Source organism: Aptenodytes patagonicus, chromosome 2 (genome assembly GCF_965638725.1).
Source record: "Aptenodytes patagonicus chromosome 2, bAptPat1.pri.cur, whole genome shotgun sequence".
NCBI classification, from domain to species: Eukaryota; Metazoa; Chordata; class Aves; order Sphenisciformes; family Spheniscidae; genus Aptenodytes; species Aptenodytes patagonicus.
The window spans coordinates 115,209,242-115,236,060 of NC_134950.1; the positions used below are offsets into that span (position 1 = coordinate 115,209,242).

General features: G+C 40.1%; 1 protein-coding gene across 1 annotated transcript in view; it reads left to right on the forward strand.

The window, feature by feature from the left end:
- The window catches only part of VPS41 (VPS41 subunit of HOPS complex), a 115,163-nt gene that overhangs the window by 79,928 nt on the left and 8,416 nt on the right, over positions 1–26,819 (forward strand). The window contains exons 14-25 of the mRNA XM_076330788.1: positions 7–63; positions 3,018–3,079; positions 3,845–3,926; positions 8,156–8,248; positions 8,750–8,877; positions 9,797–9,941; positions 14,138–14,179; positions 14,305–14,355; positions 15,612–15,749; positions 19,531–19,585; positions 20,681–20,821; positions 22,328–22,464. Of these exons, the coding sequence (XP_076186903.1) occupies positions 7–63; positions 3,018–3,079; positions 3,845–3,926; positions 8,156–8,248; positions 8,750–8,877; positions 9,797–9,941; positions 14,138–14,179; positions 14,305–14,355; positions 15,612–15,749; positions 19,531–19,585; positions 20,681–20,821; positions 22,328–22,464 (1,131 nt within the window). The remainder of the gene's footprint in view (positions 1–6; positions 64–3,017; positions 3,080–3,844; positions 3,927–8,155; positions 8,249–8,749; positions 8,878–9,796; positions 9,942–14,137; positions 14,180–14,304; positions 14,356–15,611; positions 15,750–19,530; positions 19,586–20,680; positions 20,822–22,327; positions 22,465–26,819) is intronic.

Below are 26,819 nucleotides of genomic sequence, written 5' to 3' on the forward strand. Positions count from 1 at the left end.
ATATAGGAAGCTTTGATGGCAGCTGAGATAAGTCAGAAGACCATAAAAAAGCACAAGATTTTGGTAAGTCTCAAAACTTCTTTTCAAGACAAAATATCTGATTTCTTTTAGAATGCTGTGAGATGCTACAAATAATTCCAGTATTTGTCTGTATTGCACCAGACAATAGCTGTTAGGCATACTCCAACTAGCATTCGATTTGCTGGTTTCGGCTGCAGAACAGGAATGTTAGTGTGTGAAACACGAAAGGATCTGGATTTTATGAAGGTGCTATTGACATCAGAAAGAAGAGAATTGCACTTCTCTGATTGCTGATGGGTTGGTTTTTTTTGCTTTTACTTTTGTATTAAATTTGCTGTTGTTTCAAGTAGCATAGTATTAAAATATTAGAGATTGGGGGCGGGGGGGTGACACATTTCCCTTTAACTTTTACCTTGTACATGTGACAGGGTTTTGGCAGGAGTTTAAAAGGTGCGATTGGAAAACCTTTTAAATGCTATTGAAATTCAGTTGCAGTTTCACATCTAGCTTTCTCACGTTGCTTTGCAATTCTCATTATTTTACATAGTTAAGCTCCTTTTCTCCTGTATAGTTATTTCCCATGCTTATAGGGAAATATTTTGCTGCTTCACAGAGCAGCAAAGGGTATTGATGTTTAAGACAAAAGGGGGGTAATGTAATAGCCACAAAAGCATCGCTAATTTTAGCTCTTTTTTTTGTTTGTTTAAATTGAACTCAGTGTGAACACATTGGTGTTTCATTAATACTGCTGCTTCTTTAAATGGAAGTTTGTATTAAAGTACAGTGTTAGAAGATGTGTTTAATTTTTAGCCAGATTACTGCTATAATATTGTCGTGGTTTAACCCCAGCTGGCAACTAAGCACCACACAGTCACTCACTCACTCCCCCCCAGTGGGATGGGGGAGAGAATCAGAAGAGTAAAAGTGAGAAAACTCGTGGATTGAGATAAAGACAGTTTAATAGGTAAAGCAAAAGCCACGCACGCAAGCAAAGCAAAATAAGGGAATTAATTCACTACTTCCCATGGGCAGGCAGGTGTTCAGCCATCTCCAGGAAAGCAGGGCTCCATCAACCATAACGGTTAATTGGGAAGACAAACGCCATCACTCCGAACATCCCCCCCCGCCCCCCCTTCCTCCTTCTTAACCCAGCTTTGTATGCTGAGCATGATGTCATATGGTGTGGAATATCCCTTTGGTCAGTTGGGGTCAGCTGTCCCGGCTGTGTCCCCTCCCAACTTCTTGTGCACCCCCAGCCTACTCGCTGGAGGGGTGGGGTGAGAGGCAGAAAAGGCCTTGACTCTGTGTAAGCGCTGCTCAGCAGTAACAAAAACATCCCTGTGTTATCAACACTGTTTCCAGCACAAATCCAAAACACAGTCCCATACCAGCTACTGTGAAGAAAATTAACCCTATCCCAGCCAAAACCAGCACAAATATGCACACTGTATATCAGTATATCTTAAAAATGCTTTTCTTCTTGTGTAGTCCAGAAGTTGAATCAAGGCCTAATGGCATGCTATCACCTATCACAGGGTTTGTATGATTTAGCTGCTCTGTGACCCTTGCAAAAGATATAAAGAATTCTTAAAGGATGTCCTGGCAATACAATTGGGGTGGGGGGGGAGGGGGGAAGCTTTTCTCTTGGTTAGCAAAAATTTGCTCCACTAGGATGAAATTCAGTGTGGGTATATACAAGCAGAGCTGTTGAGTATTTGGTCTCTAATGCAAAACCTATGGAATGTGTTGAGGGGAAAAAATGTTGACATCAAGCTCTAAGTGAAGGATTAGTGGTACAGGGATTTAAAACCAACTCATGCTCTCACTGCCCAGCTGCAGTCAGACCAATGATACCACACTCACACCACCTGACAAGCTTGGTGGTCTTGGGGATTTTTTAGGTTGCAGTAATGATCACTGCCCCTCTGCACATCTTGAGCAGAATGCAAGGGTCCTAAACAGCCACAGATGTATGGCTCCTTTCCTTGTACCGTTTTCTCTGCTCACTGGGGAGCTGGCCCACAGGAGAAAGAGACTGCCACAAATCTTCATTCTTGATAATGGTGAAGTTGAAAGTACAAAGATGGCTCCTATAGTGGAACGAAATCCTAAAATCTGGTGTATGTGCATGAATTTTTTTTTTTTTAAACTTTTTAGTAGATTGAACAATTGAAGCTGTTAGGTATCTCAGTTCATATTCTGCTTTGCTCAGTACTGTCCTTGATTTTGATCACAAATTTTGTGTTGTACCTCAGAAGACCCAGATGTGTTTTTTGTAGGAAACAAGGACTTTTTTTTTTTTCATTGTACAACCCTCTTTTTTGCTGGAAACAATGTGATTTTAGTGATATGATTCTTAAGTTATGCAGTGGGTACACTGGGCTGTGTTAACCTTGACACCATCATTGGGATTACAGCAGAAGGCATGATTGTTTCACCAGAATTTTAATATGTTAAATGCCTACCAAAATAATTTTACAGCTGACCTGTGTGATAAACACTTGAGGGGGAATTTAGTATGTAATAATATGTAATAATCTTGCTAAATTCTTGGTAATTCCTTTACCTTATGGAGCAGCATTAGGATTTATATTCTCAATCAATGTTTTTCCCCTCTGCAAACTTTGTGTTGACAAAGGTGTCTCATACAATGGCTGGTGGGTTTTATGTTTGAGATAGCTAATGCAGGCACTGACTGATCAGCTATGTGTTTTGAACAATCCTTAATATGTAGACATGGCACAGTCTTCCCAGTGTCAATGTCGTTACGAGAATTATTTAAAAGAGCATCTTAATTTGAACCTGTGAGTGGTCTAGGCAAGTGTTGTGTGTTGACTGGTCTGTGGGCCCTATATTGAAAGGAGAACTGGGGGTATCCACTTAGGGCATTGTGCTCGACCTAACTGGTGCATGCAGCTGGAATGATGGTTATTGTGGTAGTCAATTATTTGACTTCCAAACTTTTATAACTAATTCCTTATTTTTATTCCCTTTAGGACATCGGTTTAGCCTATATAAATCACCTAGTGGAGAAAGGAGAGTATGACCTGGCTGCTCGGTAACATATTAAAGATTTTCTTTGCTGGCTAAAGTGTATCTGTGTGAGGAAAAAGTGAAAGCAAATTATTGATTCTGAAGTATTTTGTGATGTTGATTTCTTCTGTGTGTTCTGGAGTTTCTGAAGATTCAAAGCATACAGATGTGTTCCTGCACCCTATATTTTCTTGCCTGTAGTGACCCAAAAGTTACTGTAATCTTTCTAAAGTTTAATTAGAATTGAGACATACGCATTTTTGAAAGTAAGCCTTGATTTTTTCAGTCACACTGGATTTTCAAAATTGAGGTTTTCTTTGGATGTTGATAATCTTAAGCTTATTAGTGTGTCATTACATGTAAGACTGTGAGAAAATAATTTGTAGTTATGTGGGTGTAAACAAAACTGTCAAATTTGGGTATCTAAAGTAAGGATCAGAAATTACCTAAGATTTGTGTTTTCATGTATATGTATGTGTCAGCACATCTTTTTAAGTGCTCAATTTAGCTGAGATTTAAAAATTTCACTCTTAAAGCTAATATGGCCCTAATCAATAAGGGTGAATGCATAGTAAGCAGTCAAGTCCTCTTGGATGCAAAGAAATTGTAAGATCTGAAAGGAGGAGTACCTGGCATACTCTGCTTGAAGCAATGGTTGCCAAAATAAATGACCTTTGAAAGTGTCTTGATAGGGAGAAGAAAGGAGAAAGGAATCCTTGCAGTAATGCTGTCACATTTGTATTATTCTGTGTACCTACTTTCATTTTTTCCCCTTTCATCTTGCTTCCAGAAAGTGCCAGAAAATTCTTGGCAAAAACACAGAACTCTGGGAATTTGAAGTTTACAAGTTTAAAGAAATAGGTCAGCTTAAGGTAAGTTAATTTGTACCTCTGAACTCAACTAATTGGCATGATATATTTCCTGCATGTTTTGACCAAGTTATCTAAAGGATCACATTTAATTGCACTAGTGTGGTAGCAGGATATAACACTGCCCTCAAAATTCCTTCCCCAGATCTCTAGTTGTACAGTTGTCATTCACATTGATGTGTATATGGTAACAAGCGTCAAAACAGGGTTGGAGGCATTAGCACATCCAGGTACTCAGCTACCTATTTTTAACTTGTTGACAGCCCTCAAGTAAAAGACCCACACCCCAAGGCCTTTACTTTCAAAGATGCTCACAGTTAAATACATCATTCCCATTTACTTTTCACTCCCTTCCAGTATGTCCTGAAAAATCCTACCCCAACTCTTAAGGAAAATAGCCTCTGTGGGTGCCAGCCTTTCCTGAAAATCCAAGTCCCTTGCAACAGAGCCACAGCTTTAAGTGTCAAAGAACAGTTAAATTGCAAAGCAACAGGGAAAACCTGTGCTATGTGCTAGAAATGATGGCAAGAAAGAGGAGCAGTCTGCCCTGTCTTGTGTTTTCGCTGGTCACAAACCAGCTACTGTAATGGTACACGTTTAATGTGAGATTATCAGTTAATAAATTGCCCGGGACATGAGGCTATTGCACTGTCACTGCCAAACTAGTAGAAAACATTATGCACACTCCCTTTGGTAATGCATGTATGTTTATTTCTGAATTTTATGTCTTCCTATTCAAACCCAATGAGCCAAAAAGGACATATTATTAAGATCTCACAGGATGCAGTCCTTTGCTGGTTTTGAGCTGTTTAATTCTGTTCAAAGAGCGAAAGTGTTTCAGCATTATGGTTTTCAAAAATGTCTGGCTTCTGTTTTAGAGCCACTCCAGTGCGAGGACAGCCTTGCCTTTTGTATGAGTTCCTAGTGTTTCGGTGTACTCTTTGCCACCTTGGAAGATGAAATCTCATGTTTCTGTCTCTCTATTTCAATCCAATAAAGGACCTGAGTGCAGGTGCAAGTGAAATTTTGATACACTGCTTCTTAGTCCTTTTGGGTTTATTTTGTTTTTTGGATGCGAGTGTCTGGAAGGGTTGTTTTTCTTGTCTCCACTTATGTCATCCAGCAGACTGTAAAATATAAAAATATTTGCAGGTTTGCTGCAAAAACATCTCTGCTAAATTACTGCCTTTCTAAACAGTTGGTTGTTTTCAGCCCCCTGAAAGCGGACTTAGAAAAACATAAGATGCAGTCCGTTACATTATTCAGCTTCAAGCTGCAGTTCTAGAAGATTCCTTTCTTATTTTACTATTTCAATCACATATAACTTTTCCCAAGTTCCTAAAGATACCTGAAAATCGTAAGGGATGGACTAAGTTAAGCCAGATCTAAATGAAGCGGTTCTTGAAATGGTTGGGGTCACTTGTATACTATTTGGAATTTTTACCTATTTACCCAACCAGCAGGTATTAAACACGATAGCGTAACTGGGCTGTAACGGCTTTAAGCCCTGATGAGGAGACTCTATTTGAGATTTGGAGACACAGTGTATTTCGAAAGGTAATTTTCTTAAAGAATTTGCACAGCATATGAGTGGTTGCCTGAAATCTGATGTTTCCAATATAACGTGATTTACCAATAACTAAGGTGGCAGTAAAACTAAAGGTTTAAACTTCCCTTCCTGCAGAGGGACTAATTAGTGATACCCCAATGTCAAAGCCTGTGGGATATGTATTGTTTGCTTGTAGGTTTAGGGGGTTTTTGAGTGTTCTGTACTAAAAAGTCCTGTTTGGCTACCGGAGGCTGCATTTTGGTATCTTGATGTCTCTCCTGTCTTCAGTGAATGTCCTCTGGCAAACCTTGTTATGGCAGTTTCAAGATTTTACAGCTTTGCAACGATCTGCTCCTCTCCTCCTCCAGCAGTGGTGGCTTGATGGAGTTACATGCTTGTGCTCGAGTTACTTCAGTGTAAAATCCAATGTCTCAGTTCAAACAGCGGAGGAAGATGGATTTGGAGGAAGATGCCAAACTCCGCGAGTGCTGGCCATTGTGGCATGAGGGATATGCTCCATTCTGTTGACTCTGCTGTGACAGCAATGACTTTCAGCAGGGGTGCAGGATCATCAGCTAGCAGCAGCAATGCTTTAATGACCAAACATTGGCTAGAGGACACATGAAAGACTTCACCTGACTGTGGTGGGCATAGCATAGAGCAGCATTATCCAGACAGCCTCCTTCATCTCATAGGTATCCTCTGAGGAATAAATAATTGTGGTTTAGGCTTATTGGTGAGATGTTTTAAGCTATCTTGTGTCAACTTTTATATGGACTTCCTTGTGTATACCCCGCCCTTATACCTATTGATCAAAAGTCTGAAAGCAGGTCTTAAGAAGAAACAAAGGAAGAAAATATTTCTGTGTATAGTATCCTCTTTTTATTTAAAGTCACTTTCACCATGTGGTTCAGGAATTAATACAAAGGCATCCTGATTCTGCAGCTTTTCATCTGACCTCGCTCCTTAGCTACTGCTTAAAAATAAAATAGGAAGAGTTTGTAACCTGCAGCACAGGTCTTAGTTCACCTTTGTGCCTAGGCTTAAAAATAACTTGGATGCTTCTCAGTCTTTGCTGAGCACGGGGGCCAAACTGCAGGAGGTGGTTGCGCTTTTCCTTCAGAGCAGTGGGACTTGGGGCAGGAGAGATTTCCTTCCCGAGGCAGCCTGGCCCCCATGCAATGAGGCAGCTTGGCCCCCACGCAATGAGGCAGCTGCACCGCTCTGCAGCTCGCTGTGAGGCCAAACCACAGCCAAGAGTTGCAGCAAAGCCTCTTGGGCAAGGCTGTTCATTTAGGAGGTGGCAGGAAGGTGGAAAGTGGGTATGAAAACAGCTGTTGGAGAATGTCCTCTGCCTTCAAGGTTCCAGCTGATGTCAAGCTTGCTTTCTTTATGGTCGGAAGAGGCTTTTTTATGAGGGGGTCAGGAATATGATTCCCCAGGGCAGCTGGCAAGACCGTGCCCTGAGTTAGCTATTAAATTCTGTGACAGATGGTGGGAGCTGATGTTGGCAGCGTGCTACGTTTCAAAGACTGGCCAGGCTCAAACAGTGTGGGGAGAGAAGAGGTCTCCTGTGAGCAATGAACTTTTAATTTCTGCAAAGTCATTAACAATGCTTTTTTTTATTGGCCTTTTATTTTTACCTCCTTTTTCACTGATGGATGGAAGACTTTAATGAAATATGTAACTTCGGCAATTGTTTTGATTTAAATACTAGGAGAATTTGTTGTGAATAGTCATTACTGTCTGTAAAACTGCGAAAAAAAAATGATGTAGTGAGATGTTATTTCTCCTGCTTTGTTCGTGCAACTTCAATAACAAAATGCTACTGCATCGTGTGCCATTAGTGGGCAGCAGGCAACATCTCTGAGTGTTTGGAGGAATTTCATCAGTGTTGGGCCTTCAGCTACAAATCCCAAAGTCCCAACACAGCTGGCAGTGGTAGGGTTTATTCTGGCAGGCGGTAACAACCTTGGCCTCTAGTTGCATGGAATAATAGCGCTAATAAGATGCTGTGCTGAAATTCCAGGGTATGAGCTGATTCATTCTGGCTGGTTCTCATCTCCTGCCTGCCAGAATGCAGTTCCTTAACACCACCTATAGAGCAACAGACCACACGCCTTCACCCTTTCCGTGGAGAGATGTATTCTCAAATTAATTTTCATTTGGGTATGTAAAAATAGCTGGCAAAACAGAACTCTTCATAAAATGTAATGACCTTACAGTAAGTCATAAATCAAAAGTACACAGTTTTCAGCTAATGAATGCTTATACCTTTTTACAAGATAGAAGACCAAGACTGGACAAAATGGATTTTGAAAACTTTCTTCTTCTGAGGGGTCTTTTGTGGGTTTTATTTTCTAAATGACTAGCAGTAAATATTCAGACTTTTCTAAGCGCAAAGGCTGATGCTCCCATTCTAATTAGTATTTTACAGCTGTCTTACTTATCTGAAAGAATTTTCGTTAGAAATACAATTCCAATGTGCGCAAACCTAAAGTAAATAACTTTAGGATACTGCTTACAAATACGAATATACAGTGCTTCCAGTGTTTGCCAAGAGCCATGTTTTGCACGTAGCTTTGGTTTTTTTTGGTTTCACAACAACTTTTTTCTATCATCAGTGTACCAGGATGTTGCATGTCATTCCCCTTCTGACACTTTGTTCTCTTTGTTCCTATAGGCAATTAGTCGTTACTTGCCCAGACGGGATCCAGTTTTGAAGCCTCTGATCTATGAAATGGTCCTGCATGAGTTTTTGGAGAGTGACTACGAGGTACTGCAGCCTGACGTGTCCACGTGTAATAGCTATTGCCAGCAAAACACCCTCAGCAATGTGGAATTCTGATAGCAAATTCTGTTGTATTCAAACAGATTTTCAACGGATAATTCAATGATAATGAAAAGATTAAAAAGATGAATTTTGGTTTAGATTTTAAAAGAATAGGTAGAATGTTCTTCAGAGCATGCAAATACTGTGAGATAGGTTACTTTTTATAAATACTATTATTTTTAGTTTGTTTAATGTAGCACAAGTGGTCGAGGTGCTGCACAAAGCATACAGCACCTGAAAGAGACCCAGCTTCATGAATCTTAATAACATTGCCCTAAGAAGGAAAATCTGCGTTCTGCACTGTGCACGTCTGTGAGCACGTAAAAGTGGCTTAGAGGTGAAGCACAGCAGGTATAATCTCAGAGGCTTAGCTGAAGCTTTGATGTTTTGAAATGTTCCTTAGGCAGTTCTTTCTATTTCTGTTACAATCTCTTATACTTATAGGGGTTTGCAACCCTGATAAAAGAGTGGCCTGGAGATCTCTACAACAACACAATCATAGTTCAGGCTGTAGTGGATCACTTGAAGAAAGATCCACAGAACAGGACTTTGCTACAAACACTTGCGGAATTGTGAGTACAATTTTAAACTCCTGTTACAAAAAGTAAGCTTGAAATGGTATACTATAGTTTATAAATATTTGCCTAACTCTCTTAACAGAAATATCTGCTTTGCGGCAGTCTACAGAGTATCAGCTTTCTCTACTCTCCACTCTGCTGATTGCACAGCTTAGCAATTCTTTTCCCTTCCTTATAAAGTGTATGCTGAGTATGAAAGCAGAGAGTTTAGTTTAAGATTGGATTTGCTACTCCTCTTTCCAAAGCAAATAGCTAGCATTCCACTTTATACTGTAAGAGGAAGCCTCTTTTGTGAAGTGTGCATTTCAGAATTACCCACAGGAAAATAAAATGGTGCTTTTTCCCCACTATTTCAAAAGTAGTATATTTAGGTTTACTGTGGGGCTGGAAATATGTGGCTGGAAAATGTGCCAAAACTGATCTGGTTCTAGGCTATGTCGTACAGGGATAAAGCTCTTTGGTTTTCTCAGCCTGATTCCCATGTTAAGTTCTTTTCATACTGCTTCTTTGAAGAAAGCAGAGCTACTGTCTATTGCTATGTTACAGTCTGTCTCAAAGTTTTAAATGAACAGGTTTTTTTAGCTCTGAAGAGTTCCAATTAGTTTCCAAAAATAGAAAAGCTAGCGTTTTGCGTGGCTTTCCTGTGGTTTGAAAGTGGGAAAATGAAAATGCAGAGAACCACAGGTCAGAACACAAATGCGGTGGCTGATATAAACAGTTGAAACTAATGTTGCCCAGTGTTTTATTTCCTGTTAACAAAAGTTAATCACAGCAACTATTTAGATATTCATCAGATCAAGTAGCATCCTAACAAGCTTTACATCCTAGAGTACAGTTATATTTTCCCTCATAGGTAATTTTCCTACACTTAGATATGTAAGACCGCATGTATTATAACATTGTTTTTTATCAGGTATACTTATGACCAGCGCTATGGCAGAGCCCTAGAAATTTACCTAACTCTGAGGCATAAAGACGTCTTCCAGTTGATCCACAAGCACAATCTTTTCAGTTCTATCAGAGACAAAATTGTTCTGCTCATGGATTTTGATTCAGAGGTATGGTGATCCTAATGATTTTTATAGTCACTTTTCACTAGAGATATTTTAACAGATTAAAAATAAATGAGCTAAAGATAGCGTTGAGGCAGAGAGTGTGTTTGCTGTGTCTGGATACATTCTGAGGTAAGGGAGAAGATGTTTGCCTAGACTACAGAATAATTGACCCAAGGATGATTTTTTTTTTCATTTGTTTATTTCCACTTGGGTATCACACACGGTGAGAAGAGTTCCAGATCTGAGATCATTGTTGTGATTCTCAAATAGACTTTCACCATGATACTCTTTCTGCATTTCTAATCAAATAATGCTATTAATAAGCCAAAGAAAGGAGGCAGTGAATTTATTGTGAGACATATATTAAATGTACTTGCCACTTTTCTTTCACTGCGGTCAATTAATAGAACAGACTATTTCAGCTGGAAGGGACCTACAACGATCATCTCATCCAACTGCCTGACCAATTCAGGGCTGACCAAGTTAAAGCATGTTGTTAAGGGCATTGTCCAAATGCCTCTTAAACACTGACAGGCTTGGGGCACCCTCTGGACATGTTCAAGGACCTCCACATCCTTTTTAAATGGTGGGGCCCAGAACTGCACACAGTACTCAAGGTGAGGCCGCACCAGCGCTGAATACAGCAGGATGATCACCTCTTTTGACCGGCTGGTTATGCTGTGTTTGATGCATCCCAGAATGCAGTTTGCCCTCTTGGCTGCCAGGGCACCCTGCTGACTCCTGTTGAGCCTCCTGTCAACCAGCAACCCCAGACCCCTTTCTGCAGGGCTGCTCTTCATCCCCTCTTCTCCCAATTTAGACTTGTGTCTGGCATTACTCTGTCCTAGGTGCAGAATCCGGCATTTTGACTTGTGAAACTTCATCCCATTAATCATAGCCCAATGCTCCAATCTGTCTAGATCCCTCTGCAAGGCCTCTTGTCCCTCGAGAGAGTCAACAGCACCTCCAGGTTTAGTATCATCAGCAAACTTACTAACCGTGCATTCAACTCCTGCATCCAGATCATTGATAAAAAGATTGAACAGAACTGGCCCTAGAACTGAACCCCGGGGAACACCTCTGGTGACTGGTCTCCAGCCAGGTGTAGCCCTGTTCACTGCAACCCTTTGAGCTCTGCCCTTCAGCCAGTTCTTCACCCAGTGCACCGTGCACCTGTTCATCCCACAGTTGGACAACTTGTCCAGAGGGATGCTGTGAGGGACAGTATCAGACACCTTACTAAAACCCAGAGGAACTACATCTGCTGCCTTCCCTTCATCCACGAGGTGGGTGACCTTATCGTAGGAGGGTATTAAATTAGTTAAACAGGACTTTCCCTTTGTGAATCCATGTTGACTGTGCCTGATGATTGCCTTGTCCTTCAAACGCCTTTCAATAGCACCCAGAATGATCTTCTCCATAATTTTTCCAGGAACTGAGGTTAGACTAACAGGTCTGTAGTCTCCTGGGTCTTCCCTGATGCCCTTTTTGTAAATTGGCATAATGTTGGCTAGCTTCCAGTCAGTGGGGACCTCCCCAGACTCCCATGACCTTTGGTAGATGATTGAGAGGGGTCCTGCTGTAACATCCGCTAGCTCCTTCAGTACTCTGGGATGACTCCCATCAGGCCCCATGAACTTGTGAACATTCAGCTGATACAGCTGGTCCCTTCCAATTTCAGTGTGCACAAATGGAAAGTCACTGTTCCCACACTTGTGGTCCTCTGACTCAGGGGACCGGGCAGCCCAAGGTCTATCAGTATTATTAAAGACTGAGGCAAAAAATGCATTGAATGCCTCCGCTTTTTCTTCATCCATATTAGTCAGATGACCAGCTTCAACAAGTATTGGTCTAATGTTTTCTATAGACCTCCTCTTGCTATTAACATACTTTAAAAAGCCCTTCTTGTTATCTGAACGCTGGCCAGTTTCAACTCTAATTGAGCTGGTCTTTTGTGTCTTCTCCCTGCATATAGGAACGACAGCTCTGTACTCTACCTGTGAAGCCTGACCTCGCTTCCAGAGACCATACATTTTCTTTTTCCTCTTGAGCTCCATGAGGAGTTCCCTGTTCAGCCAAGCTGATCTTCTGCCATGCTTGCTTGACTTAGGACACAGTGGAATCACCTGCTCCTGTGCTTCTAAAAGGTGGTTCTTAAAGAGTGGCCAGCACTCGTGGACTCCTAAGCCCTCAAAAGCAGATTCCCAGGGTACTCTGCTAAATAGCTCCCTGAATAGCTTAAAGTTTGCTCTCCTGAAGTCCAGGGTAGCAACTCTGCTGTCCTTTTTTCTTATTACACTGAAAATTTTAAACTCGACCCTTTCATGATCACTGTGGCCCAGACAGCCACCTACCATTGCATGTCCCACGAGTCCTTCTCTATTCACAAATAGCAAGTCTAGGAGGGCATCTTTCCTAGTTGGCTCACTGAGTAGCTGTGGCAAGAAATTATCTCCTACAAACTTCAGGAATTTGCAAGACCTGCTCATCACAGCAGTATGATATTCCCAGTTCATGTCTGGAAAGTTGAAATCTCCCATAAGGACAAGGGCTACTGATCTGGAAATTTCTCCTAATTGCCTGTAGAATAACTCATCAGTGCTTACATCCTGGCTGGGTGATCGGTAGTAGACACCCACTACAACATCTCCTTTGTTTTCCAACCCCCTAATCCTCACCCAGAGGCTCTTATCCACATCATCACTAACTGCAAGGGCTGTACGATCAAACCTCTCCTTTACGTATAGTGCAACTCCTCCACCTCGCCTGCCCTGCCTATCCCTCCTGAAGAGCCTGTAGCCCTCCATCCCAGCACTCCAATCGTGGGACTCATTCCACGAAGTCTCACTAATACCAATGGTACCATAGCTCTGGGAGGTGACCAACGCTTCCAGTTCATCCTGTTTGTTTCTCATACTGCATGCGTTGGTATACAAGCATTTCAGATATGCTCCTGAGCCCTCCATGCTCCCAGCAGCAGTGTAAATGTTCCTGCTAGCGTTGCCACCCTCAGGTGATGCCATGCCAACCCCCGGCTTACCTACTGCAATCCTGTTGCTATCCCCGTCCCCCATCAATTCTAGTTTAAAGCTCTCTCGATCAGTCCTGCCAGCTTACACCCAAAGATGTGTTTTCCCCATCCGGACAGGTGGATCCCGTCAGGCCCCAGCATGCCTTGTCTCTGGAAGGCTCTTCCATGGTTTAAAAACGCAAAGTTTTGGCGGAGGCACCAGTCCTGGAGCCAGGTATTGATATCCTGGGCTCACCTGTTTCTTCTGAAGTCTCCCCCCCATGACTGGGAGGATTGAGGAAAACACTACCTGTGATCACGAATTTTTTTTTTTTTCTTCTGAAAGTTTGCAAGGTTACTAACCTAAATTCCAAAAATAAGAAGTATGTGTTTTGTGCTGAATTCAATCTTATTTCTTCCCAGCTGGCTATAAAACCTCAGCAAATGAGTTTTTGGTATGATCCTTGGGTAGAAACCAAGTAGATCTGCTCTTTCAGTGCAGTGGTTGTTTAAGCACTGGAGCTAAAATACGGAGCCATCTGTACCAAAGATAATGATCTTTGGTATGCCCATTCTAAACTACATGGCGGGGGGGGAAAGAAGTGTAATTCTTTTTTATTAAATAGAGTAAATCATACAGGAATCTGTGGTTTTGCATTTTTTGAATGTGAAGCAAAGTTTGGTCTTCTAAGAGGAAGCAGAACCAGAATCCCGGTGGCCACTCTGCTTACCTGATCTTGTCTGCTTGTGTTACGGTATCAGTGTGCAGATAGTTTGGAGAAATCCAGTCGTAAGGCAAGTTGAGTCGTGTGTTTGCTATACAGGCATCACTCTGCAATTCCCTTTTGCAGTGGGACAAATAGTATTTCTACATCATTTGACAGTGGCCTTCTGTGACCCATGATTCGATGGGCATACTTCACCTGCAATATAAGTGCACAGTATTGATTGCCATTAGTGTGAAAACTTAGGAGAAGTATTCTAGAAGAATACACGATGTGTTCTCCTGTAATGCTGTGCTGTCGGGGAATGCTGATGTTATGCAAACTGCTCCCTGAATTACTGTTGCTGAAAAGAGTAGGTCTGCAATATCCATCTGATACCCATCAGTGAACAAGCATAATACTATATAGCGTGTGTGAAAATGTGTGTACCTGTTTCTTAACTGGGTTCTCTTTCTTTACTTTAGAAAGCAGTAGACATGCTTTTGGATAACGAAGATAAAATTTCTGTGAGTATAACAAGTTCATGGCATGGCAGTCCAATCCTTGCTTGTATTACCCATCCTTCTTTCAGTCCCGTAAATGTGATGTTCATCACAGGTTTGCTAATCTGTTGGGCTTTGTTTTCTTTCAGATTGACAGAGTCGTCGAAGAATTAGAAAACAGGCCTGAGCTACAGCATGTGGTAAGTATTTCTATATTCTGTTGGTTTCAAGTTGAGCTGAATAAACTCTTTGCTGGGCACATCTTTTACAGATGTCGTTATACTGTCAAAGTACACGACACTAAAATGTCATAAATCATCAGAGCCGAAGTTGCTACTTCTGCTAATCCATTTTTTAAGATGACCATAGCGTTTTTACAATAGTAAAATAATTATAAAACGTGTACTTGTGACAACTTGATAACATACTGCATACTTGTTAACATACCATGCGGTACTCCTCATGGCATTGCAGACACGTGTCTTCTCTGGTCAATTACTTACATCCTTCCTCCTTCCCTACACAAAAATGGGATTGGATGTTGGGTGCAACTCTGAAGCACGTTTTGCTGATCCATAGAGACAGTGAAGTGCTTGTCTTTCCAGAGCTGTAACTTCCATACGCTGCAGGATTGTTCTTGTTTGTGCAGAATTACAATGTCACTGTAAGGCTGTCTCTCCACATCGCTATTCCAAAAGCACCTCTTCGGTTTGTACATGCTGTCAGTGGAATATGTAATGTGTAACCGTGGGCTTGGGCTGTATTAGGGAGGGAAGTTTTAACTTGCTGCTGTGTACAGGTGGTGCTCAGGGCATCGATCTGGTGGAGAGCGGGTTTATGTGTTAGAGATCTGATTATAGAAAGCAGCTCTATGAAGTGTGCAGCCCGCAGCCCAAGAGCTTTGCGGAGACAACTGACTGACCGTCAGTTTATGGAAGGGATGCATCAGTTTCAAAGTGTGAAGCCTGCTTCCCTTTGCATAAAAGCAACTCTCCAGGTGATTCTCAAGGCTTTTCTGTGCTCGTCTAGAGAGAAGGAGCTTTGCCCCAGTATCTATAGTTTGAGGTACTTTGATTAAAACATTTCATGTGGTAAAAATTTGATCTATAGTTACATGTTATGGTCAAGCATATCTAGGTAACCGAAATGCTTCATTTGACATATTTGTCCAAAGTTTTCTGTAAAATTTCAAAATCCAGTAGTTTCATTGAAGGTTAAAGGACAGTTTCTTAACTGTTGCTGAAAACCTGTTTTATAGAGCTGGTTTTGGAGATTGCTGTGATGAGGGTACTTCAGAAAAATGTAAAATTAGTCTTTTGAATCAGGATTTAATCTCTGTGCCTTTTAGTATGTGTTAGCACATTCCTGAAGAAATTAGGAGGAGTTTTTTAGTAGCAGAGAACAAATAATATTGCCTAAGAGGTTTTGAGTCCTGATTCTCTCTTTTGATTTCTAGTATTTGCACAAGCTTTTCAAGAGAGACCACCATAAAGGCCAGCGATATCATGAGAAACAGATCAGCCTTTATGCCGAATACGATCGTCCAAATTTGCTACCATTTCTCAGAGACAGCACGCACTGTCCACTAGAGAAGGTAAGCACCCAAAATCTAAACACAGGTCCTCGATTTTTATGTCTGTAGCTTGTAGTGTTGTAAATTTGTAACTGTGTGTCTGGTACTGCCCTCTACTGCCAAAAGGAGGAGATCCTTTGAGTTTGTGACCATCGCCTTCAGAAGTTTGGTTTGCAGAGCTGGCTGACAGCTGAGACCTTCCTCTCTCAGCTCACAGGGCAGGAATCGGTGGGGATTTTTAGTGCAGAAGTTCTGAATTCACACTTGATGCGTACCTACAGCATATTTACGCATCAGTGCCTGGCCTGACTGGACAGCAGGTTGTGGTTCCAAGAAATCAACAATTGTTTTGCCAAATCTAGGACTAGTCAGTGTTAGATCTTGAAAAATGAGTAGCTGTAACTGGAGTTTTTCTAGCTTTGTATTCTAAGGTCCTAAGTTGTTTTCAGATGATATACACAATATAACAGTCACTAAACTAGCAGAGCTAAAAGTTTTTTGTCCTTGAACTTCCGCTAGTAGACTTGGGGTTTTACAGAATACCATGTTTCCACCTTCTTTAACCTTTTTACATTTTCGTTCCTTGCTCTCTCTTGTCAAATTAAAAAATAAATAAAGTTAAGGACAGTCTTGGTTTTTTTCCCCTGCTTGAATTAAAGTGAATCGAATGGAAATTTAAGTTTTCCTCTTTAGTTGGGGTCATTATTTTATTATTTGTATTTGTTGCTGTTAATGGCCAAGCAGAGCAGACTTTGTGAAAGGATACCTCTCTGTATGCAGCTATAATGATGACACCAGTGGAGTAGTTTTAAATGTAATATTGAATATTGCATTTTACGTGGTTGACATTCTAAAGAGAACTAGTATTGTTCCTGGCACCTCTCTTGTTTTGCATGCTTTTGTCAACTTTACTGTGCAACAGCAGGAAACACTGGAAAATACTTTGTTAGGATTGCAGGCTTGGTCTTTGTTGAAACTGTTGCACGAAACTAGGTTGTCTCAGTGATCTTTTTACGCAATGAGCCTGAGAGGTTTCCAGACAAAGACTTTTGTCTACAGTGTTGGCTTATTTGTTTTTAACTCTCTGATTCTCTCTTAGTTTTTGCCTTATGTTATTTGCGTGATCATGGTTTTATGTATAAAACCTTACCTGCACTTCTTTTTTTTTCTTTTGGTGCAAATTAGTTTTAGTTATTGCAGATCTAGCCACTGATCTTCAGTGATGGGTGGTGGTTGTGTTTTAACCCGGCAGGCAGCTAAACACCACCCAGCCGTTCGCTCGCTCCCCCGGCCCACAGTGGGATGGGGGAGAGAATCAGGAAAATAAAGTAAAATTTGAGGGTTAAGATAAAGACAGTTTAATAGGACAGAAAAGGAGGGGAAAATAATAATAATGATGATAAAAGAATATACAAAATAAGTGATGCATAATGCAGTTGCTCACCACCCGCTGACCGATGCCCAGCCAGTTCCCGAGCAGCAGTCACTGGCCAACTACCCCCAGCTTGTATACTGAGCATGATGTCATACGGTATGGAATAGCCCTTTGGCCAGTTTGGGTCAGCTGTCCTGGCTGTGCCCCCTCCCAACTTCTCGCTGGCTGGGCATGAGAAGCTGAAAAGTCCTTGACTAGTGTAAGCACTACTTAGCAACAACTAAAACATCAGTGTGTTATCAACATTATTCTCATCCTAAATCCAAAACATAGCACTGGACCAACTACTAGGAAGAAAATTAACTCTATCCCAACCAAAACCAGGACAATGGTGCAGAAAAGTGCTGTGTGTAAATCGTAGAATCATAACCCCATTTTTAAAAAGGGAAAAAAGGAAGACCTGGGGAACTACAGGCCAGTCAGTCTCACCTCTGTGCCTGGGAAGATCATGGAACAAATCCTCCTGGAAGCTATGCTAAGGCACATGGAGGACAGGGAGGTGATTCCAGACAGCCAACATGGCTTCACCAAGGGCAAGTCCTGCCTGACTAACCTAGTGGCCTTCTATGATGGAGTGACGACATCAGGGGACACGGGAAGGGCTACAGATGTCATCTGTCTGGACCTCTGTGAGGCCTTTGACACGGTCCCCCACAACGTCCTCCTCTCTAAACTGGAGAGGTATGGATTGCTGGCACTGCTTTGCTGAAGTCATGGGCTGTGAGCAAGTATACGTCAGAGACCCGTGAACCTTTGGAAGGTGTGGTGCAATAATCACCAAAGTGAGAGAAAAGGATGTTAGAGAAAGTGTCATTCTAACCTTATGTTAAAATGTTAATATGTTTCAGTAAGAAGCTAAGGAAGAGAGGAAAGATACCAACACTGTATAAAACTTAGTTGAATTTACTGTCACTGCTAATTCTGTAATTATACTTCTTACCATACATATCGTATAGTAACACTTTTTGCCACATACAAATCTTTGTTCTAAGGAAATAAAAAGGGGACCAAGAATGTCCCAGTTTCCAGTATTTTCAGTTCCTGTTAAGCAGATTCCAGTGCACTGTATAAATTGCAAAAAACCATGATATTTGAACAAATTCATGCTTATTAGTGCTTTAAAGAAATCATAAACTCAGCAGGAAGACATTATTCTTGTTCTTTAAAAGTAAGCCACTTTTATTCAAGTGCAGTTTAGCAAACATTTTATAAAATGAACTGAGAGAAGTATGAATGTTCCCTGTTTTCCTCTAGAGGGAGCTTGACAGTCAATAAATGTGCAGCATCCAGAAATACTGAATATCAGATACTTTGTAGTTTAACTTCTAAGTGGAGAGAAAAAAGGCTGTCAGCTGTGTTTATAACTTATTATTATTATTATTCATACCTGAAGTATCTGGGGTTTTTTTATATGGACATTCATTGTCCATATCTCTAATCTTCATAGTAACCCATCTGAAATAATTGGAGAATGGAAGGAAAAGTTAATTCCTACCTACATCTTCAGCTGTAGCTGTATCTTAGGCATTTATAGTTTTGATTTCCAAGTATGAAAGTCTTTATTGGTGAACAGTTGTCTTCACAGGAGTGCCATGAATCTTGAGCTTGCTTTCTGCTTCCAAATTGGAAACAGACATGGCATCGTTTATGGCATGCCAGCCCTGCCAGTCTTCTGTTACCAAACTGATTACCAACAAGTTTTAGTAATTTTGGTAATTGTGCTCAGTGTTTGTCAACTATACACCGATTCAGTAACTGCTCATGGTATTTAGCCCTCAGGTCTTTAAACCAAATTTACAAGAAATGCTTCCTCCTTATTCTTTCATACTTGGGTTGGATTATTTTTGTATTGTCTTCTTGGAGGTCACTGGTCACAAAATTTGGAGGGCGCTGTCTACCTCCCAAAACCATTCTGGTTACCCTGAGGAGATCTACAGGCTTGTATTATGAATGAATGTCAAGTAGACCTCCATCACTAGAGACTTCGTAAGTCCACCCACAGGAAGCAAGTCTTGACAGCAGATAACCTTAATGCTTTTGGATTAACCAACTTTTGGAAGCAGAAGAAAGAAGTTGCCAGTAGATTTAAAGGTAGAGATTGGCATAATCCAAATTGAAATACCTGTCCTGTCCCCAGATTTATTTAATCTTGTAGAAAAATAAAAAAAATGCCACGGAGTTTCTCCTCTTAATTAATGCCAGAGGACCTGACAGTGCATATTAAGGGAGCTGTATTCCTGTCAAAATGAGTAATGCAACTTCATGGAAAAGTATCTTTAAGCCTCTTGCAGCATTTGTGATCAATAAAATATCATGTTACATGGTTCCCTGTATTCTCTTTACCTCCTCCCTTCCCTTAAATTCAAGGCTCTTGAGATCTGCCAACAGAGGAACTTTGTGGAAGAGACAGTCTATCTTCTGAGTAAGTAACACTCAGTGTGATAAATTACAACATGCTTTTAATCTTGTCAAAGTTTATGCTGCGAAAAATATGATGTATTGTCTAATATCACTTAACATGCCTTCCCAGAGACAAAGTTGGTATACAGTCAGTAGGACCAAATAACATGATTTAGAAAATAAAACAAAGCACTGGGGTATTCATATGATGTCTTAACTCCATGTATGGTGTTACTGCGTTTCTGATTTGGTATTTTTCTGGGGTTTTGGAGGTGTTGTGGGGCTATGTGAAACAGGTTGGGGCGGAGGGGTGTTTTTGAGACAATATCCAAGAGAAGAGTAATACTGTCAGTTTGAAGAGAGGGGAGAAATAAAACAAATGTTTTATTCTGAATACATCTCAGAAGCTTAGTATTATCTCTTGCTGAGGTGGAAGATTTGCTTTTGTTGCCTTTTTTTTTTTTAATAAAATTAATTGTACATTAACTCCCCCCAGCAGGCCAAGGAATTTACCTCTGAATGGGCAGCATTGTAAGACTAAGATTTTTGTGTATGTTTATGTATTAGTCATGAACAAAATGGAAAGTGTTTTTTAATCAATCTTTGTTTTAGTGAGAAAAATGTTCTGTGGACCATTTGAGAGCAGAGTAGGATTTACTTATAGGTTTACTTAAAGAATAGTTCAGCATTTCTATTATTTCTTCTTCTTCCTTTAATTTTCCATGGGTGTAAACTGTGCTATACTTACTGCAAATTAAAAGTGTCCATGCGGGCTCTTAAAGGGGATATTTAATGTCATAGTTTACATGCATACACATACACAAACTCCCCCTTACATTGGATGTTGCTGCAGTTCAGAACCCCTAATATGACCCAACACATCCTTAGGAAAGGCTCCAGGTCCCAGTCCAGCAAAGTGCTCCAAGCACTTGTTCAGGTTATACTGATTGCTCTGGGATTTGCATTCCTACATCAGATTAGATTAGATGTGCTCTTGTTTGAATTAGTCTGAGGCAGCTTCACCCTTATAAAATTCATATTGAAAGAGCTTCTTAAAGCACTGAGCATTGATAAGCATTTAGGATTTATAATCTCCTTACTTATTTTTTCCTGTTAGGCAGAATGGGTAATAGCCGCAGTGCCTTGAAGATGATAATGGAAGAATTGCAAGATGTAGATAAAGCTATTGAATTTGCCAAGGAACAAGATGATGGAGAACTTTGGGAAGACCTCATTTTATATTCTATCGACAAACCACGTGAGTGGGATAGTTTCTCAGAAGCCTTGCATGTGTATTTTTTTTGTGGAATGCTATTGTAATTAAAGGATTGAATTATCCACGTGCATGTTAGAGAAAGTGTTTATGGATGGCCAGGGAGGTGTTCTGGTTTGTGGAGCACAACATAGCTGTCCTACTGTGCAGAAAAACTTCCAGTAAGGCAGCATGTGGGCGTGCTACAGAATGAGTACTTAGGGATTTAACATTAGACCAAGCTCTGCATAGTTATGTCCTTAATGACAAATTAAGGGGAGAATGGTGCTTTTAATTTGGCAGAATGAGGCTTTATTTTTAGACAGCCTCCAAACACAGTCTGCAGGCTTGATGAGGATGTTGTGTAGTGTGTTTATTGCAGCTGCTTCCCTTTGAAATTCTGAAAATGAAGAACCTACGCTTTTCTGCCCCTCAGTAGAATAACTAATTTGTTTTGTTTCTGTGGTACAAAGGTAAGAGCTGTAATAATGAGGGCATTTTGCCTTTCATCCATTATATGAATAGCTAGTCAAGTTTAAAGTTTGAAGGAATCAGAAACTGTCAGAATCTCATAAGCAATGTCAGTTTTGTTCAGGAGGCAGGTTCAGAGTTCATATGACTGAGAAAATAGAGAATTATTTTAACTATCTACTCCATTAGCTTTGCAACCTCTTCTGGGGCTTTAAATCAAGACTTTAAAGTCTCTCTTGGGATCTCTTTTCCAAAGGATTGAATGTCTTGTAGAATTAGTGTCAAAATACATGTCTTTTCATCTCTTGGCCGCTAATTCTGACAGGAAGAAGCAACCAAAATGTGTTACTCCTTTAGAAGAATGGCATTCTCAAGTTACCCATACTTAAATGCAGTTCATTACTAAAAGTGATGCTACAGTCAGTGACATCTTTAGAGCAAAAGGGATTCAAAGCATATAGAATTCTCTCAGTTCCATCTGCCCATATGCAGGGCAACTCCAGTGATATTCCTCAGTTTTGGGGGTTGAATTAAAAACACAGCCTTCTAGTGTTTCATTTAGCCAGGCGCAATTCAAAAAACAAAAGACTTCTTTTGTGTCACTCTCACCAATGTTTAGAAACATGTTCGAGTTAGGTTAAGTGCTTGAAAATTTGTTTTTAAACCCTGGAACTGGGAATGGAATAGTCACATAATGTAGTTAATTTTCTGGCTCTGTTTCCTTGAGAGCCCTTTTTATTGAATTGAAATGCATTATTTACTTGTGGCTTTGTGCTGGATACTCTGTTACCCCTTTTCTGCATACCCTAGAAGTTCTGTGAATTGCCAAACTGTATCTTCCTCTCTTACCCAAAGGCCTGTATTCGAGTAAATACAGCTGCAAGAAACATATGAAGGCTATATAAAAGAGGCTTAGTGTTATCTCTTAGTAGAGAACTGTCATAGAATCAGCCAAAGCCTGTAGCTTGTCAAGAAAGCATCTTTTAATCAGGTATTTTGCTGGATTTTTTTCTTAATTTCTTTGCCTCTTGGTTTTCACAGCTTTTATTACTGGTTTGTTGAACAATATTGGAACCCATGTGGATCCCATTCTTTTGATCCACCGCATTAAGGAAGGCATGGAGATTCCTAATTTGAGAGACTCACTAGTGAAAATTCTTCAGGACTACAACTTGCAGGTAAATGTTGCATTCTTCCTGCAATACTCATTTTCAGAGAGACAGCAAAACCGCTTTGCTACTGAACAGCACGGGAAATGGCTATCATGAAGGTTTGTTCATTTTGTTCAGGTATCTGTCATTGACACTGTGGGTTGGTACAAAACTATGACAAAAAGGGTGGAAATTTGTCAAGACGAATAGTCTCCTCTCTTGACGGCTTCTAGCACTTCTAAATCTCTCCCATGCTGTCATAAGCCTGGTGGGTAAGTAGAACTGGAAGGACCTTCGGTGATTCAGACTATTTTATGCTGCCCGACTGTCCAATATTGGAAAGTCTCATGAGCAGTACTTTTCCTTCTGTTTCATGTATGAGGAGGCAGAACACAACATGCATTTACTGAAACATTCACCAGGTATTAGAGCTGTATGTTAAGTGTCATACTAACTAAAGAAAGATGAACTTTTAAAATCAAATTCATGTCTGTTGTGCAGAATGTGTTGATGTCTATGCATTTTAAAAAAAAAAAAAGGACTGCACATTGGATTATGGGAGTTCTTATCCCAGCGTAATTATACAGATATGTGCAGTTCCCTACATGACTGCTTTCTGATGTGTGTTTGTAAGAACTTACAAGAAGCATGCCCTTCAATGTTCCTGAAAATAACAACAGAGGGAGTTGCATTGCATACTTTAAATCTCCCTGCTACCAAAGGAGGCCCAAACTTGAGTTCTCTGTGATGCTGCTCTGTACCTTTCTACTGAGAGACGTAAGGGTATAGAGCAGTTTGAATGCCTCCAGTGTGACTATGTGGAGTCCAAGAAAACATAGCCCAGTAAGCAGCTGAAACTCCAATTTTCTGAACCTCATAAACATTTGTTTCCCATCTGCTATTAGTCTTTGGACATCTCTAACAAATAGATGGGCTTGACAGTTTTCAGTAAGGTCACGGTTGGTCCCCTACCAGGCCAGATAAAGCCTGTATCTGCTAGGGCCTTCAGTGATGTCAGAAGGCCTTTTAAAAAGGCAGGGTTTAAGCCTTTCCAAGGCTTTTCCATTATTTTATTATCATATGGGCTTTAGATTATGATTTTCAGTATTTCAAAGAAGCGTTTTGTGTCTTGTTCTCCTGGCACTCGTTATGTGCAAGGAGCTACCCCAGATAAACAGATACATGTTTGCGTATAATGCGTGTTGTAACATTACTTCCAGTTTTTAATTGACTTCATGGGATACTAATATCCTTCCAAAATGATACTAGCTAAATAGCATGCTGCATTTAAACAGTTGCACGTTAATCTTGCTGCTGTCAGTACCCTGCTGCTTGCACTGCTGATCCTCCTGTTCCTGCATTCTGTTGAAATCAAAATGTAATTTTTGGTGTGTCTGCGGACAGACTGAGAAAGTGCTGTGTGCATAGCTGCAGCTTTACACATACGCAAAGTATATTGAGTGGCTTCAGACAAAGCTGATGACATTGGTCACGTTTTGGGGAGAGAAGAATTATTTTGTCTTCCAAATTACTTTGGGATTAAAAGGATGTATTTAACCTTCAGAGTAATATCTAATATTATTTGCTGTTAGCATTGAAATGCTTCATGGATTTCAAATTCATTCATTTTGAAGTAGATTTGGATAGCTCTAGGGCTAAAATTTAGATCTCATAGGAATAATAGAAATTAGGGAAGCTTAATGTAATTTGTACGTGGCTTGCTTGTATGATAGCAAAACAATATAGTAAAAAAAAAAAAAAAAAGAGGGACTGCTTTTCTTTAGAGATATGTAGGCTATAGCTTAAAATAAGGCTGTTCCTGAAGTGTTACAGGCAATGTAAAGTGCACCGTTTACGAACAGATGGTGTGTCTACACTGAAATTTAGAGATGTGATCACAGCTCTTGCACACTCACCTGAGTAGCCTTAGATTGGCAAGCTCAATTCTTTATGGCAGGACTGTTTCTGCATTCAGCGTGTGCTTCAGGATGTGGCTGGGACTTCAAGTAAATGTCGAAGCGGCCTCTCATTGCTGAGGACAATTCTGCCCTAGCTTCACCGTTACTGCTGCCTCGTTAGCTGTTTTAAAGCTAGCTTTTCTGTGTTTGTATGATGCCTGGTTACACCTTCACATCATGTTGTGTAGGTTCATGGTGAGAAGTCCACGTCCTCTATTCTGGCCTGGCACAACTCTTTGGGTTTTGGTAAAAACTTCCTGATTTGTATCACCTAATGTACCAGACATTTTGAACTCCTACAGAAATCCAAACTTCATTGGCTAGAGTTTCCTGTAACTTCATCTCTTTGGATCTCCAGCTCTGTATGCACTGAAGTTTTATTGTTCCCGTTTTCAAAGGCAAACAAAAAAATCTTGTGCCAAGATCCACAAAGGAGGTGTGCAGGTGAAGTTAGAACCTGTTGCTTGGCTTGCAAGTCACTACCTAAAACAGAAACTGTGCTGATCTTTTCATAACGTTGGCTTCCCAAAAGGTGTTACAGCTGTGCCATTATATTATTTAATTGTGGCCTCCTTTTGCAAGCCCTGATAAGATTGTTTTATGCTTATGTAAGTATGCAGATGCAAATTTCCTATTATGCTCCTAAATTTCCTTAGCAGTAATCTTTACATTAGATGTGATTTGAAATATGGGTAGGAGCTAAAAGCAGTGCCTCTGACAGACTTTGTCTTTTTGAAAACAATTCTTTACATCCCAGCAAAACCAAGTGAATCAAATTGAGTAGCTGCCAAAGATGCCAAAGATGCACAGTAGCTGTGCATTAGAGAATCCAACAAGGAAGTCTACTACTGTAACAAAATTTGTTGTAATTTTTTTTTTTAATCTGGGATCTTCCCTGAATAATTTAAGTTTTTATTAATGTTGGCATATTGCAGACTGATTGCTTCACTTTAACAAATTACCACCCATTAGATGAACCACTGCAACTGTTCTATGTGCTACTCTAAGCTCAGCACAGCTCTAAAGTGTTGTGGTTAACTTATACCTTTGAAAAGGAGTTAATACCTGTTTGCTACCAACCAACCAAGCATGGCACTAAGACAGGATTAGGTATTCTATTGGGTAAAATAATGTAGATCGCATGAGACTTTGTTCTTAGGCTACAACTTCAATTAAGTACTTCTAATTTACTTTTGCTCCGGTATTGTAGCTCTGCTTTACAAGTAGGGATCTATTAAGCTGCGTTATTATTCTTCAAGAATACCTATTTTTATTTTCCAACTTCAGGAAACGCAATTCTTCCATGAACTTCAGGCTGTGCACACACTTAAATCTTTTTTTGTTTAGGAAAATACTTAAGTACTCGTTTAAGTGGTTTTCTGAATTGGGATTAAAACTCTAAGTAATTATTTTTTTGTTTTTTCCCTCCAGAGGATCATTTATTATAATGTTTTCTCTTTGTCATCATCTGAGTTAATGTATTAAAACCGTAGTACATAATTGAGGGACACTGATTTATTGTAATGATGAAAGTTTATTTACTGCTGAAATAATACCGATTGTAGTGTTTATACACAGTAAAATTCATAGACAACGAAGTTATGAAGACACAGGCAACAAAGACAAAGTTATAGTTGTCTGAATTTTAACAGGACTATTTATATCAAGTGTAGTCTAAAACTTCTTTATTATATTTTATATCTAACTCCTGAAATCTAGTTCTTTGGTGCCATAGATTTATAGATAAAATAGACCACAGACTACTTCCTTTGAATTTATAAACTCCTGAAGATGTGTTGTCTTAAGGAGAAACCTGCTTATTTATTAGAAATGACACATTCCTAGCACATTTTTTATTTAATGGCAGATAAATCACCATTATTCCATCAACCTTTTCAACGTAACTAAATACCATTCAAATCTATGGCAAGCTAACCAAATTAAGTCAAGTCATATTGATAACCTGACAAAAGTTTAATAGTTTTCATCTTTACTGCTTGCATTTAAAAGTGTTTTCAAAGACACAGAATCAAAACTCAACTTTATCTCCATACAACTGAAAAGTTGTTGTCAGTGTAACTTTAATTCAGTTTCCACACATAGACATTGCTTCTCTGAGACTCACACAGAACCTCTGTTCCCATTAGGAATTTACCGGTGCAATTATTTTTAAAACCTCCCTTAGCCAACACAATTAGGGCAGTAGTGCTCTTATTTGAAAATAGTAGCAAAATCAGCATTTACTGGTATTGCTATGCAAAATAGAAATTCAAACTATTACTTTTTTTTCAGTGAAACCAGTGCTGCTGCTGTTGTTTTTATACAACTTCCTTGGTTTGAAACTCGATCAGTCATGCAACAGTTTGATCTTAACAAAGACCTTCTTTCCCTGATGTACCCTTGAACTATGTATTTGCCTTTTAT